This window comes from Choloepus didactylus, chromosome 2 (assembly GCF_015220235.1).
Source record: "Choloepus didactylus isolate mChoDid1 chromosome 2, mChoDid1.pri, whole genome shotgun sequence".
In the NCBI taxonomy this organism is placed as follows: domain Eukaryota; kingdom Metazoa; phylum Chordata; class Mammalia; order Pilosa; family Megalonychidae; genus Choloepus; species Choloepus didactylus.
In genome coordinates this window covers 108,859,787-108,875,153 of record NC_051308.1, presented here as the reverse complement: position 1 = coordinate 108,875,153, position 15,367 = coordinate 108,859,787, and the positions used below count along the sequence as shown (strand labels likewise).

The 15,367-nt window shown below is 49.3% G+C and overlaps 1 protein-coding gene across 6 annotated transcripts; it reads left to right on the top strand.

Moving 5' to 3' along the window:
• Positions 1 to 972: 972 nt before the first annotated feature.
• Positions 973 to 5,996, top strand: HAPLN2 (hyaluronan and proteoglycan link protein 2). Of its 6 annotated transcripts, XM_037825721.1 has the most exons (7): positions 980 to 1,128; positions 1,537 to 1,727; positions 3,641 to 3,751; positions 3,991 to 4,332; positions 4,476 to 4,592; positions 4,730 to 4,912; positions 5,355 to 5,996. In XM_037825721.1, exons 3-7 carry the CDS (start codon positions 3,664 to 3,666, stop codon positions 5,636 to 5,638), a joined length of 1,014 nt encoding a protein of 337 aa, XP_037681649.1. In that variant the 5' UTR covers positions 980 to 1,128; positions 1,537 to 1,727; positions 3,641 to 3,663; the 3' UTR covers positions 5,639 to 5,996. The 6 variants fall into 6 exon arrangements, with proteins under 6 accessions (XP_037681651.1, XP_037681649.1, XP_037681650.1 ...); XM_037825722.1 differs by lacking the exon at positions 1,537 to 1,727 and having other exon boundaries at positions 981 to 1,128; XM_037825723.1 differs by lacking the exons at positions 1,537 to 1,727; positions 3,641 to 3,751 and having other exon boundaries at positions 973 to 1,128.
• Positions 5,997 to 15,367: the final 9,371 nt, after the last annotated feature.

Sequence of the window (15,367 nt, the reverse complement as noted above, 5' to 3'; positions counted from 1 at the left end):
GTGTTTCAAAGTCCCTCCAGCCTCAGAAATTCCCATGTCCCTTCCCAGGGTCAGAAACAAATCTTCCTTGCTATCTAATTTCCATCTCTCCTTGTGGTAGTTTAAAGCTTTATGGATCCCAGAAAAGTATGTTCTTAAGTTAATCCATTCCAGTGGTACCTTTTGATGAGGTTATTTCAATGGAGATGTGACCCACCACATTCAAGGTGGGTCTTAATCCTCTTACTGGAGTCCTTTATAAGAGGATAAAAGACAAGCTAAGAGACACAGAAGTGAGAAATGAATTAAGAGAAGCTCACAGAAAAAGCCCAGAGAAGCTGAGAGGAAGCCACTGAAGCCAGAAGCTGAAAGCAATGAAAACCAGGAGAGAAGGACCAGCAGATGCCAGTCACGTGCCTTCCCATGTGACAGAGGTGTCCGATGCTGACAGCCTGCCTTCAGAGTCCAAGTATCATCCTGTTGATGCCTTGAGTTGGACATTTTCATGGCCTGAGAACTGTAATTTGTAAGCTAATAAATCCCCATTGTAAAAGCCAACCTATTTCTGGTATATTGCATTTTGTCAGCTTTAGTAAACCAAACACTCCTATTGCAACACCAGCTGCTCATTCTGCCCTCCGTGGAGCCCAGCCACTCCCTTGGCCTCAGACAAAATCTCTTCAGAGCCTTGTAGCTTGGAGTATTTGACATGGGTGGGGGATGTATTTCAACCTTCTCACCATCCATTCTCTGCCCTGCACCCCATTCCATTCTCCTTGATGATCTGTATATGTATGTATATATATCTCAGTTTCTTTTGAGCCCACCCTCCACCCAGGCCCTTCTTCCGGTGGGGCGTGCCAGCCGGTCCTGCATCCCACATCACCAGCTGTTGACATTTCGTTGCCATTACCCACGGGATAAAGAAAGGGGCCCTGTTGTTCAACAATAGGGGAAAAACCAGAGACAATGGGAAATTGTGCCTCCGATGGGGTGGGGACAGAGAACGAAAGGACAGACGGACAACAGACGGGGGGCTGGGCAGAAGGAGTCAGGTTTCTTGAAGCAGCTGGAAGTACTGGAAGTCTGGTTCCCACCTTGAGAGGCTTGTCCTGTAGGTAATGCGCACCCAGGCACTGGAAGGCAGAGGTGAGGACTCTGGGGGGTAGGGGGTGGGGGGGGGTGGGGGGAGGTGGAGAGTGTGCTTAGATGAGCCCATATGGAACTCATATGTAGAGGCAGCATGACAGCTATGGATCTTTGAGCCCTCCCACCCACCAATCAATCCACCCCCTTCTCTGGTCCAAGAGCATCTCAGAAACAACTAGGCACCACCCTTTCCACACTGTCCCAGGTAATCTTCCCGGGATTGCCTCCTTTATTCCAACTCCCTTCATGGACCCCCACCCCCAGTATTGGCCCCAGGACAGCAAGTTCCACAGATGTAGTGCCCAGTCACAGAGCTAGACATCAGACACTTGGCTTAGTGGAGGATTGGGGTGAGGGGTAGGGTTGGTGGGGCAGTTCTTTGCACCTTGGCTTTTTCTTTGAGCTCAGGGCAGAAGCCTTTCCTCTGAGGTGCAAAAGGAGTGACTGCCCCAATCAGGTGCTCAAGTCCAGAAGCTTTAAGGTGCTTGGACCTCCCAGGAGCCCTGGCCATACCTTCAGCTGGAACCTCTTCCTCAAGCAGGACAAAAAGCTGCTAATCATTACTCTCTCTGTCCCTGTGAAGAGACCAGCTCTTACTGGTAGGCAATGAAGCTACTGGCCATTCTCTCACTTTCTGTAAAGGGTACGAAGATGATATGTGTGCACCTGCTCTGAAATACAGAAATATAGATCAGTGACTAAGAGCTTGAGCCTCACTATCAGTTCTGGATTCAAATCCCAGCTCTTACTAGCTGTGTGACCTCACTCAAGTTTCTTAAAGATTGTGCACCTTTGTTTCATCATTTATAAAATGGGATTCATAATAGTTCCTACCTGATAGGATTGCTGGGAGAAATAAATATAAAAGTATGCATGTAAAGTGCTTAGAGCAGGGCCAGACATATTAAACTTTAAACATTTGTTTATGCTAGTTATCATTATTATTGGTCCCTAAATCAATTTCTCAGTTCCATGAACACACTTATTTACCAGTTTTTCTTGTAAAGGAGAAGTGGTTCTCTAGGTCATGTCCCTGTTCCAGATATTTTCATTTTTAACCACTGGGAAGGTCCTTATCAGTCTTACCTTCATTTCTCCTACTGCAAGCTCAAGTTTCTTAAAACTTGAGCTCAGCTCCCCATATCCCTTCTCTCCTTCCCAGATGTCCTTAATGTGAATTCATTCATTAAAATACATTTATTTAGCATCTACTGTATGCTATGCTGGGAGCTGGGGATAATAGCTAACACATACATAGCACTTTCCAGGTGCAAGAACTACTTAAAGCATTTTTCATATATTAATTCATCTAATCCACACAACTACCCAGTAAGATAGATGTACTATTACTATCCACATTTTACTGATGAGGACACTGAGGCAGAGAGAAGTTAAGTAAATTGTTCAAAGTCATGCAAGTAGGAAGTGGAGGAGTCAGATTTGGAAAGTGAATCTAGGAATCATGGAAACTAGGTCAAGAGGTCCTGGTCCAATTTAAAAAAAGAGAGAGAGAGAGAGTCAGGTAATTAAAAAATGGGTACAATAAAGAAAGAAAGAAAGAAAGAAAAAAAAAGGAACTACCAAGATAGACAATTCCATTTGAAATAGTGTTTTTTGTAATTACTGAAAGACTCACTGATATATTCTATCCTTGGGGAAGTCTGTCTGAATTAAGAAACAGTATAAAGAATACTCTAATAATAAAAATATGTATTGCTTTCAAATTCACACTGTAAATTTAGCTGCTAATAAAAGTACTTCTAAGGGGGAAAGTAAGTCCCCAGTCCAGTCTAGTAGGGAAGTCTAAGGAGCAGATCACAGAGCCCTAGAGTGTGGCCAGCCAGGGACTCAGGAAAGTTTTCCTGGAGGAAGTAAGGTCCCACCTGCTGGCTATGAAAAGGAGGAGAGCAAACTTGAACTGTTTTGGGAATTGTGGGAGTCCATCGTGTCTGGAGCACAGTGCAGGGAGCATCTGTGGTCAGAGGCAAGGGGAAGGAGGCAATGTTGGAGGTGCAGAGAGGCTGGATGGAAGGGAGTCCTGGAAGCCATGAAGCCATGGTTAGATCGGGTTCCAACCTCAGGGTAATAGGCAGCCACTGTTTTAAGGAAGAGAGCGACATGATCATAGTTACTCTGGCTTCAGGATGGAGAATAGGTGTTGGGGGAGGGTGGAGCCCAAGCAATCCAGATGGTAAGACTAGGGAAGCAGCAATTGCAAGAAGAAGGGGAGAGAGAGAGATGTTGAATCAGAACCTACTGACTGACTGATGGGAGAGAAGAAAAAGGAGGAAAAAGGAGGGGCCCAGGAGGCCTCAGGAGGAGGAGTGTGTTAGTGCCCCCCTCATTACCTTTCTTTAGCCAACATTGGCCCCTTTTCCTGCCCTTAGAGCAGAGTGGCTTCCACATGGACAGTATCCTCTGGGGCATCCCTGATGGAAGTTCACCCCCAACCTGGCTCCTACCCCAATCCCTTCCCTCTGTCCACACAATGCCCACCCTTTGTGTCCCACAGAAGTGCTGGGCTGAGTTTCCATCATGCCAGGCCGGCTCACCCTCCCCACACTCTGTCACTTCCTTCTCCCTTGGGCATTTGCCATCTTCCACAGAGCCCTGGGGGGCCCAGGTAAGATCCCAGCTCAGTCCAGAATCTGAGGAACACTGGAGTAGAGGCTCAAGGACTGGAGAAAGGGGAAAGGGCAGCTGTTGCAGGGGAAGGGGATCCAGGGAGGGAGGGCCACCGCTGAGTGGGCAATGGAGGGGAGGCCTGGGGGAGCCTACTTTTTCTGGGGGGCAGGGTCTGGGATGGGCCTTGCGGGCAGTGAGGATCAGAGGGTTCCTGCCACTGTGGCCCCCTCTACTCAGCACCCCACTACCTCCTGCCCCCCATCCACGAGGTCATTCACTCTCGTCGTGGGTCCACGGCCACGCTACCCTGCGTCCTGGGCGCCACGCCTCCCAGCTACAAGGTGCGCTGGAGCAAGGTGGAGCCAGGAGAGGTCCGGGAAACGTTGATCCTCATCACCAACGGACTCCACGCGCGGGGCTATGGGCCCCTAGGGGGGCGCGCCAGGATGCGAAGGGGGCATCGACTGGACGCCTCTCTGGTCATCGCGGCCGTGCGCCTGGAGGACGAGGGCCGATACCGCTGCGAGCTCGTCAACGGCATCGAGGACGAGAGCGTAGCGCTGACGCTGCGCCTGGAGGGTGAGGCCCTTCCGCTCCCATCCATTACCTCTCCCGCTAGATTCGCTGCGGGTATCCCAGGGCTCCTTCTCCAGCCCCTCTCTCTTAGGCTGCCCCATCCCCTCCGCTGCCGGCCGCTTCCCAGGCTCTCCGCCGCCCCCTAGGTGTGGTGTTTCCGTACCAGCCCAGCCGGGGCCGGTACCAGTTCAATTACTACGAGGCGAAGCAGGCGTGCGAGGAACAGGACGGACGCCTGGCCACCTACGCCCAGCTGTACCAGGGTGAGTGGAGGAACCCGGGCCCCTCCCAGGCCCCCACCGGGCTGTCCCAGCGGCCCCAGCGAGGGAGCGGGGCTAAGCTTGGGGTCTGACTCCTGCCTCTGACGCCTCTTACCCCGCCCCCCTTCATCTCCCGCCAGCGTGGACCGAGGGTCTGGACTGGTGTAACGCAGGCTGGCTGCTCGAGGGCTCCGTGCGCTACCCTGTGCTCACGGCACGCACTCCTTGCGGCGGCCAGGGTCGGCCCGGGATCCGCAGCTACGGACCCCGCGACCGGAAGCGCGACCGCTACGACGCCTTCTGCTTCACTTCGGCACTGGCGGGTGAGTAGCTAGGCGAGGGACCCCTGGCGCCTGGAGGGGGCGCGGCCTGGCGGGCTGTGGACGGGGGAAGCAAATAAGGCGGGGAAGGGCAAGCGGGGCTAAGATAGAGACTTGGGGCGGGGTCCCTTTCCCCATTCTTCTGACCCCGCCCCAAGTCCCTGTCTGAGCCCGCCCCTGTAATAGAGTTCTGAAAGAATGAGAACAGGGACGGGAATCTTTGTGTCTTTAAGGCACCGCCCCCTCCATGGCCCCGCCCATCCCGGCTCCGGCCAGTCTCGCGCTACCGCACCTGCATGCGGCTGCCTCGACTCTCCTACTGCTTCTACCCCCAGCTTAGTTCCGCCCCTCCACGGCCCTGTCCCGGACTCTGCTCCCTAAGAGTCTGAATCTCGCAGCACCTCGCCCGGCTCTCGACCAGTCGGTGACCGGCTCCTGTCCCCAGGCCAGGTATTTTTCGTGCCGGGGCGGCTGACTCTGTCTGAAGCCCACGCGGCGTGCCGGCGGCGCGGGGCCGTGGTGGCCAAGGTCGGGCACCTGTATGCCGCCTGGAAGTTTGCGGCGCTGGACCAGTGCGACGGCGGCTGGCTGGCGGACGGCAGCGTGCGCTTCCCCATCACCACGCCGCGGCCGCGCTGCGGGGGCCTCCCGGATCCCGGGGTACGCAGTTTCGGCTTCCCCAGCCCGCAGCAGGCGGCCTACGGGTCCTATTGCTACTCCGAGAAGTAGGGGCCCACCGCACCCCCTCCAGCTGCGCGCCACAAAGCCTGGGAGTCGGGGCGGAGTCTCTCGATGCTTCTTTCCTGCACGCTTCGTCTCCCGCCGGAAGAGGAGCGGTCCCTTGTGACTCGCCTCCCCAGCCCGAGGCTGCGGGCCACGGACCCCGGCTAGCCCGGCGTCGGGGAGCAAAGATGGTGGCGCCCCCTGTGGGAGGGGTGCGGATACCGACCTCGGACTCGCGGATCGAGGACTGGCAGCTGTTCATGTGCCCCCTGCAGGGGACCCAGCCACTGCAAGGAGGACGGGAGGAGCATATGGGGGCAATAACTGATCTCTGTGTACAGCAATAAAATAACTTGGAGACCTGTGTGTTGCGTGGAGCTGTGACAGTGGCGAGGCATAGGGGGTTAGGGGACGGACCGTGGACTCAACGTGCAGACCGTGAGCCTAAGAAGACAGGTTAAGAGGAGCGGCCTCTGCTTCGGCTGAGTGAGCCTAGCGGGCAAGAGAGGAGTGCGAGGAGAGGGCAACCAAAGGCCCAAGGAGACAGAGAATTCGGGACAAGGAGGAAGAGGTGTTTGCAATCCTGTGGCCGAGAACCGATTCTGTAGAACCCAGGGTGTAGTTGCACAAAGTGCCACGCGAGGGCGCCGCGCGCTCACCGATTACCCTAGTTCAACTCTACCAGGGGCGCTCCATGTCCCCAGGCCTACCCACTGGGCCCCGCAGAACAAATACAAGAAGACCCTAAAAATATTTCAGAATGTGTTTGCATGCTCCCGATCTCCTATGAGCGTTTGAATGGATTGCTAGTAAAGATAGGAAAGTCATACCGTTGTTACAATTGAAGGGAAATTCTAAGCCTTGTGTAAGGAGGAGGCACACAAACGACAACAGCGCAGGGCTGATACCTGACCGTGATTGTGCGTTCGGTTTAATGTTCACCACCTTTGCCGCTAAGGCAAAAGGGGTAGCTGGACCGCTAACATTCTTAGCATCTGGCTAAAGGAAACATAACTCGAGAAACAAACTCTAATACTATTGATTCATTTTTCTTTACAATGTATATTTTTTGTTCAAGCACTCTATGCTGCAAAAGGCCTGGAGGAGAGAAGAGAAATGAATGGTGCAAAGGGTATGAACATTGTAATGGCACTTGATGCATGTCCTAAAATTGTCTTGCTATAATTGCTAAAGAGAATTCATCCTATAGGACTTTGTATAAGGGACAGGGAATAATAGAATGAGCAGTATCTTCAATAGCCATTATAAAGCAAATGAAATATGTGTACCAGTTCCTAAGCCTTGCTTTCTCATCTGGGTAATGGGATAATAATTTCTGCCTCCTGGGTTTGTTGTGAGGTTTAGTTGAGATAGTCTTTGTACTAGGTAGTAGTGAAATGCCTGATACGTAGGAAGAGCTCAGTAAGTGGGACCTATAACAATTGTTATAATAATATAATTATTATTTTGAAGATTCTTACGAAGCAGCTTGTAGGATTGGTTGCTGTATGCTGCTGTATTAGTCAGGGTAATCTAGATTACCTGATAACAAACAATCCCAAATCACAGTGGCTTAAAACAACAAAGGTTTATTTCTAGTTATGGCTACATGTGCACAGGGTCTGCAAGGGGGTCTTCTCATTTCATTTGGGACCCAGGCTGATAGAGCAGCCACCATCTCAAATGTGGTTAATCACCACACCGGAAGGAAAAAAAATAGAATGAAAAAGTTCTAGAGGGTCTTATATAGGCAGTTAGTTGCTCTAGATCTGAAGTGAAACCTGTGGCTGTGTTCACAACTCAACTGCCAGACAAATCACATGACCCCACCCAACCACAAGGGGGCAGCAAAGCTCAATCCTTCTTTGGTATAGAGTAGGAGAACTGGAAATACCCGGTGGACAGCACCAGAAGGTCTACTACAAGCACCACCCATCCGCCCCCCTTTTGGGTTTTCTAAGTTCTGGCCTATTATGAAAGAGCCCCAGAAAGCCAAGACACTGGGACCCCTCATTTCAGTCGGCAGGCAAATGACTTTCTTCGATATAATGCCTTCGGCTTTTGCCAAGAAACCATACAAGAAATGGCTTTGCCAGGAAATTTCCATTTGCAGCAAACTGTTTCTTCACCAACAAAAACACATGACCACTAATTCTTACAACTGTTCTGCATATTGTGATTGCCATTCTTTTTTTTTATAATGGAAACTCAAACATACACAAAAGTAGGGAGAGTATCATAAACAACCATGTCCCCATCATCCCCCTCAACCATTATAAAAATCCTGCCCTTCTTAGTTTCATGAATCCCTTCCCTTGTGTTTGTTTTTGCTGAACTATTTTAAAGCAAACCCAGAAATCCTTTCATTTCACCTGTAAATAGTGTGTATTTCTCACAGATAATGGCTTTTAAAAAGCCCACAATTTCATTATCACGCTCTCCCACCAAAATTGAATTAATTTCATCTAATATTTAGTCCATGATCAATTTTCCCTGGATGTCTAAAAAATGTAATTTTATATTCGATTTGCTCACACCAGGCTTCAACCAAGGTTCACATATTGCATTGGGTTAATGTCTCTTTAGCTTCTTTTAGACTATAACAGTTCCAACCCATTTTATCTATGCCTTTTGTTTGTTTTTTAAGAAACTGGATCATTTTTCCTGTTGATTTTCCCACATTCCAGATTTGGCTGAGTGTATCCTCATGGTGTCATTTAACATGTTCCTCTGTCCCTGTATTTCTAACTGTAATTGTATTTACAAGTTAGATTAGATTCACATCCAATTTTTTCAGGAATATTTTATAAGTGGGTCTGTAAACTTCTTCTTTCATCATATCAGGAGGCATCTAGTGTCTGGTTATTCCATTTTTAGTAAATTTAGTAAATTTAGTAAGATTGATCAATAATTTCAGGTAGTGTCAGTCTGACACTGAAAGCTGAAAGTTCCCAGTCAGTTTTGTATCTAATGGCTACAGATGATCATTGCCTAGATCCATTATTTCATTAGGAGTTGCAAAATTGAAGATTTTCTAATTTTGTGATTTCCCACATCAGCCATTTTGTTACCTGGACATACAGCCCATTCAGGAAAGGTAAGATTACTGCTTGACTCTCTTCCCTTTGTCTTAGGTAAGGTCCCCCCAAAGCAGATTGTAAGTCAAGGATTTGAATACAAGTAGTTTATTCGGGAGATGATGCTAAGAGGCACTAGTAGGAGAGGAGTTGAGAAATGAGACAGGAAAGAGAAGGAAGCCAGTTAAAGATGTGTAACAGAGCAGGTTCCCAATGTTGGCAACTGAGGCTCTATCCTGCTGGGGAACTCTGGGAGGCAGTGTAGAATCTGCCTCGGAGAATCCCACCTGAGGGGCAAACTAGTGTATTATTCGTGGGCTCTATCTATTCTTGGTTGAGGGCTGCTTCTGGGAGAATTCACTCTCTACATTCCTGGCTTGCCCTGAGCACAAGCATGCTTCAGAAAAAAAAAAAAAAAAAAAGCCTTCAGGCAGAGTCATAGTTGTTCACAAAAAGAAGACTTCTCCTTGTAGAGGTGAATGCTGAAGGATGTGGGTGACAGCCACTATCCATCTTTGCACTGCTGAGATCCCTTTGTACCCCATGTTAACTTCATTTTGTCTTATCAGTGATTCTTCAAGGTGGTGACTTGCGGTCGGGGTTACTGCTTCTAGGGGGAGTGGCGGCCGGTAGCCGAGCCCTCAGCTCTCGGGGCTGCTTAAAGGTTACCGGCGGCGGGGGCTCTTTCCCGGAGGCGAGGGCGAGGCGGAGGACGTGGCCAGAGTCCTCGGCGAGAGGCGTGCAAGGAGGGCGGCGATAAGGACAAAAACACTCTTCATCCAGTAGGAGTAGGCGCCAAAGAGATTTATTCAGGGGTGATTACAGGTTATATAGGCTGGTAAGAAGGGCAGGGCTGGAAAAGAGGTGAAGTAGCCTTAAATGGCAATACTGAAGGGAGAGGGGCTAGGATTGGTTCTGAGAGGACGCAGGAGCCGTTGCAGCGGGCGGGGGTTGTTCTGGCCACGGGGCATGCGCGCTGGCGGTGGCAGGAGTGGCCTTGGCACAAGGGAGTGAGTGGGTAAGATAAGGTAGTGGGGAAAGGGCAGTTGGGAGAAAGGCGGTTTCCTCCGGCAAGCCTCCCCTGCCAGTGGCATTTTGGGTGAGGAAAAGGGAGCTGCCTTGACCTCGCTCCTCAGGCTCGGGGGGGCTGCAGAGGGCACTCACGCCCGTACCTACTACCCTCCCCAGGGGGTGATCAGGTCCCCTGGCCCAGGCCTGGTAAGTCGAGGCACAAGCTCAGTCCCCGCAGTGACTTATCACAACTTCTTTTTTTTTTTTTTTTAAGTCTTGCAACAGGAGGGTTAGTGGGACAAACTACAGTAACCATTGTCGCAGTTGGATCCAAGACTGTAATGGATATTCAGTATCTCCCACCTCTACAACCCATTCTGTGGCTCTAGGTGGCATGGAAAAACCTAGACCTTCTTCCCTGCTGCTTCTGAAATCTTCATTACCATGCCCTTGACAAGCCACCATTGCTGCAACTTTCTATTCATAGTTACCATTGGATGTGGGATAACCAAGATCAAATATTTCTGCCAGTTTATAATTTCTTTCTTTGCTTGCTGGTCAATTGGCATGAGGTGCCGAAAATGACTCAGTGGTTGCTGTAGCCTTAGGTTTAGTGGTACCCTTACTGTGACTCCTGGTAGATGCATCTCCCACCCCAGGAACTGGGACCTCTAATCCTGCAAAGCCAAATTATAGGATCAGGAAGTACAAACCCCCCAAATGGGTTGCTGGGAGTGATGGTGAGAGGGATATTCCTACTTCCACATTTTGGTTCCTGTATCCATGATGTCTAACTATCTGGGACACAGCACCATATAATGGCCATTGGTTCAAAATATATACTGCATTTTGAAGGACAGCACCCCAATCCCAGAGGGTGTTATCCCCAAGCTAGTATTTAGATGTGCCTTAAAGAGGCCACACTGATGTAGACCAGGCTGACAGTGTCCAGGTCAGGTGGTATATTGTAGGACCAATAGATCCTGTGGTCATATGCCTATTGTCATATTTCCTTCACTGTAAAGTGGATCCCCTTGATTAGAGGTAATACTATCTGGGATCTTATAATGATAAATCGTTAACTTTGAGACCTTGGATATTGGATAGGGAAGGCAAATCCATATCCAGAATATGCATTAATCCCAATAAGGACATTTTGCTGCCCCCTCCAGATTGGAAGAGGTCCATTGTAATCAACATGCCACCAAGTGGCTAATAGGTCTTCTTGAGGGATGGTAACATGTTGAAGGTTCAGTATCTATTTCTGCTGCCAACAGGCCAAACATTCAGCAGTGGCAGTATGACAGTAGCTAGATCAGCCTTGGTGAGCGGGAACCCTGCTGGTGGGTCTCTGCATAGTCTCCAGTTCTACTGCCATGACTACTCCATTCACGGGCCCACTGGGATGGTGGAGGACAAAGGTTGGCAGTTGGCACTGGAATCTTTCTGTCCCTCTGGTTGTTCCAGCCTCCTCTGCAGTGATGTTCTTTAGTGATTCTGATAAAAGACACAAAGATCTGTACACTCCTATCCATCAGTCCATATGCCTCTCCCCCAGATCTCCTTGTCTTCAACCTTCTGCTCTTGCATTTTCCTGGCCCCTGACCAACCAACCAAGCCAAGTGCCACTGCACAGGAGTCCATGTACAGCTCAGACCTTAAGCCACCCCTCTCACTATGCAAAGTAGATGGCCAGGTGTACTGCTTGAAACTCTGCCTCCTGGAAGGATTTTCCCTCACCACTGTCTTTCAGGGCCACTCCTGAGTGGGGTTAGAGTAAGACACCAGTCCATTTTTAGCTCATCTCAACTGACCCATCCATGAACCAGACACTGAGAAGCCCCCACAAAGCAATAGCATGAGCTGAGAGAAATGCATCAGTGCAATACAGGCAGGTAACATTGGAGTCCGGGCTACCTGCTCGCAGAGCTCATTTGTGCCCTCTGAAAGTGCTCACACCCAATCACAATCACAAGTGTGCCATTGCCATCTGTTTCAGTTTGCTAAAGTTGCTGGAATGCAATATACTGGAAATGGATTGGCTTTTATAATGGGGATTTATTAACATAAAATTTACAGTTCTAAGGCCATGAAAATGTCCCAATGAAGACATCAACAGGATGATATCTGGACTCTGAAGACAGGCTACTGGCATTAGGGACATGGCAACATCTGCTGGTCCTTTGCTCCTGGTCCTTTACTCCTGGATTCTGCTTTCAGTGGCTCTCTCAGCTCCTCCAGGGGCTTTTTTCTCTCTCTAAGCTCTCTCAGCTTTTTCTGTCCATTATCCTCTTAAAAAGGACTCCAGTAAGGGGATTTAAGACCTACCTTGAATGGGTTGGGTCACATCTCAATTGAAATAACCTAACCAAAAAGTCCCACCATAATAGGTCTGCACCCACAGGCATGGATTAAAAGAACATGGCCTTTTCTGGGGTACATAGCAGCTCCACTACCACACCAGCTTACAATGGATTACCGCTATGCCCGACTGTCCTTATGACCTGGTGGGTCTGAACTTTTCCAGATCTTGATAAACAAGTGAAACAGGGAAGGGAAGGAAGCCAACAAAGGGACAACTGGTTTTAACTCCTGCTAGGGCATGCTAAGAGACAGTGCAGTACTTGTCTTGGAGTGTCCCCACCTGAGAGGTGAGGCAGCTGTGGTGTTAACCAACCAGCTTCCCATCCGTCATTGGTTGAGGGCTGTTTCCAGAGGTAGTAACTCTCTGGCACTTCTGACTTGCTGTACACTTAGGCCAAGCATATGCTCACAGCCAGAAAAAAATCCTCAGGATTTGTAGGGGTGAGTGCTAAGGGGATATGGGTGGAGCACCCACAGGATGTGTTATGCTCCATTAATTTTCCAAATTCATGAATTGGTGCCTTAGTAATACCCAAAGGTGGCCAGTGAATATATTTTTAGTCTGGTGTGAACTCATGAACTTCTTATATGTGTTTCAATCTATTAAAATCATTACTCATTTTAATGCTCAAGTTGCTTCATCTTTGGCCAGTGGAGCTTTCTCATGTTGGCTCTTTGGCCCTTTTAGCATGACCCTGAATCTGATAAATTCATTATTTTCAAGCATGGCAAGCTATTCTGCCCCCGACCTGGAATTTCTCCAAAGAATGCTGTTCCTTTCAGTTGGAAGTGCTATTTGGAGAGGACAATCTGGATACTAGAGTATTCGTCCTTTTTGGTTTGTTACTGCTTCTAAGGCTTTTCCATAAACAGGATGTATAAATACAAATGATGAGTTCATGCTGATATTTCCAATTCCAATTAAAGATTAGGACTTTTTCTCTTAACTTTCCTTCTCCTATACCGAAAATTTTGGTTCCTAGCACCAGTAATATAATTACTTACTTGCTTTATCATTAAAAAAAAATAGCATTTTCAAAATAATGATGCCAACATAAAGATTTCTCCATTATTTCTTTTGTTCTTAGAAGACTAAAAATATATCCTGAAATTGCTGAATTTTATAATGACTTGAAAGAAAATTCTCCTCTGTGTGATTTTGCTTCCAACTTCATATATAGTTAGGTGCATTTGTTTCAGTTGTTTCAGATTTGGGGGGCTTGTTATACTTTTTTCTTTTTAATTTAATTTAAATTTACCTTAATTCTTTTAAATTTAATTTCATTTTAATTATATGAAATATTTGCATGGTTTCAACATCCAAACAATAAAACAAGGTGTTAGTACCATTTTATAGGTGAGCAAACTAAGGCTCTGAGAGATTGGCACCTTGCCCATCATCATAGATAAGTGAGTGGTGTTTCCCCTTTGGGAAGCAGGAAAAGGGGCTACAGGGAGCTTGCAGGCAGGACAGACTTTTTGTCAAGAGGTAGATTTGGAGGTATTCAGGGTCGAGCCCTCCAGGCCCTTCAGATGTCCTTTGTGGAACAGGCTAGTGCTCTCATCTGACCACATGAGTTTGTACCCCTCAAAGTAGGAAAGGGGGTCCTGCCAAGCGCAGGAGTCACTTGGCTTCTGCTAATACAGCAGGGGAACTCTAACAATATCATTCGGCTTGCAAGTCCCACTGCTGTCTCCCCACCACCCCACTTTTCCCTGTTCAGCTGCAGGAACCCTCAGAGCTACACCCAGCTCTTCCTGGCCCCTCCCTCGCCTGAGCTGGGGTCCCTGTGCTTCCTGGCCCCTTTCAGAAGCTATCAAAGCCCCATTCTCTGAGCACAGCTGTGCCAGCGTGCAGCACTGCATCCGTCCCCCACCACCACCACCACCACCACCACCGGTCCCTTCAGTCACATTCCCACGTCCTCACGGTGTAGAAGCCAGGTGCCTGTGCAATGTACAGGGCGTCAGAGAGGAACTCAGCTGCCTGGACACCAAGCCTGGGGGAGTCAGGGCAGGTGTCCAGGGGACTGGGAGGGCAGGCCACTGTGGTTCGGAATCTAGTGGGAAGGCCTAGGGCTAACACAGCAGATGCAGGGAGCTTGGGGTGTAGGAACTTGGAAGGGAGATTCTTTTTCCTCAACTTGGGTCATGGCCTCAGCTTTAGTCTGGATGGGGGGTTTGGGGGGTGGTGGTGGTAGGAGATTGTTCTCATCCAGAGAGGCTGGCAAACTCCCCAGGGCCTGGGAGGCTGGGAGGCGAGCCAGCTGGGCTGCACGTGGAAGTGGGAGGAGAGCTGCCCACACTCTCCCCCCTTCTCTTTCTTCCCTCCTCCTTCCCCTCTTTTCTCTCCCCTGAGTGAGACAGTTGGGGATCCCTGGCAAGAAACCTGGTGTGAGAGTCAGGAGACTCCCCTGTAACCCTGGACAGTCACTTCACCTATTTGGGTCTCAGTTACCTTATCCAAAGATACCTGGGGTTACTTGAGACACTCTCCTTCCATTACTGCGATGGGAGGTTCTACGTAAAATCTGACTTGCCTTCTTCCTGCTCGCATTTGCTTTCAGCTAGTCCCTGGGGATCCCCTTCTGAAACCTGGAGGGGCTGGACAAGGGGAGGTCTTGGATGTTGCCTCCTCACAGAAAGTGTGCATGCACATATGTGTGTGTCTGGAAGAAGAACAGAACTAGATTTTGCTGAAACCAAACCAGGGGCTTCCCTTATTGAGTCCAGGTGCAATAGATATTACCCAGTGCAGTACATATGATTCAGCCCACAAAGAAGAGGAAACAGTTTCAGAGAAACTAAGACCTTTTCTCTGCAGATGGCAAAACAGAAGTTTGACCTCAGTGCCATCCATCCATATGACTACAGAGTCCTGGCTCTGAGCATCCCAGCAGCAGCTGTCTGCTCTCACAATGTCTAGCTTCCCACCAGGGGTCCCCCTCTCAGAACAGCCTGGTACCAGCCCTTGAACAGAACCAGGTGCTGCTGGCCTCGATCAGGGTTGGATTTCCTCCCAGAGTACCCAGATGTGTGACCACACTCAGGTCATGAGGGAAGATGGTGAGGAAGGTCACTTTCTCTGCCTGACCCTGTCACAGCCAGGTTTCCCCCATGCAAGAACTGTGGTTACATCTGAGCCACCACTGGGATTGAATTTCAGCCACTTTGTTGTCTGGCTTGGCCTGCCTGGGCTCAAGTCCCCAAGAGCCCAAGTGGAGGCAGGCTAAGTGTACACGCCCACACTGAGACTGCCACGGGGTGGGGTGGGGGCTGTCTT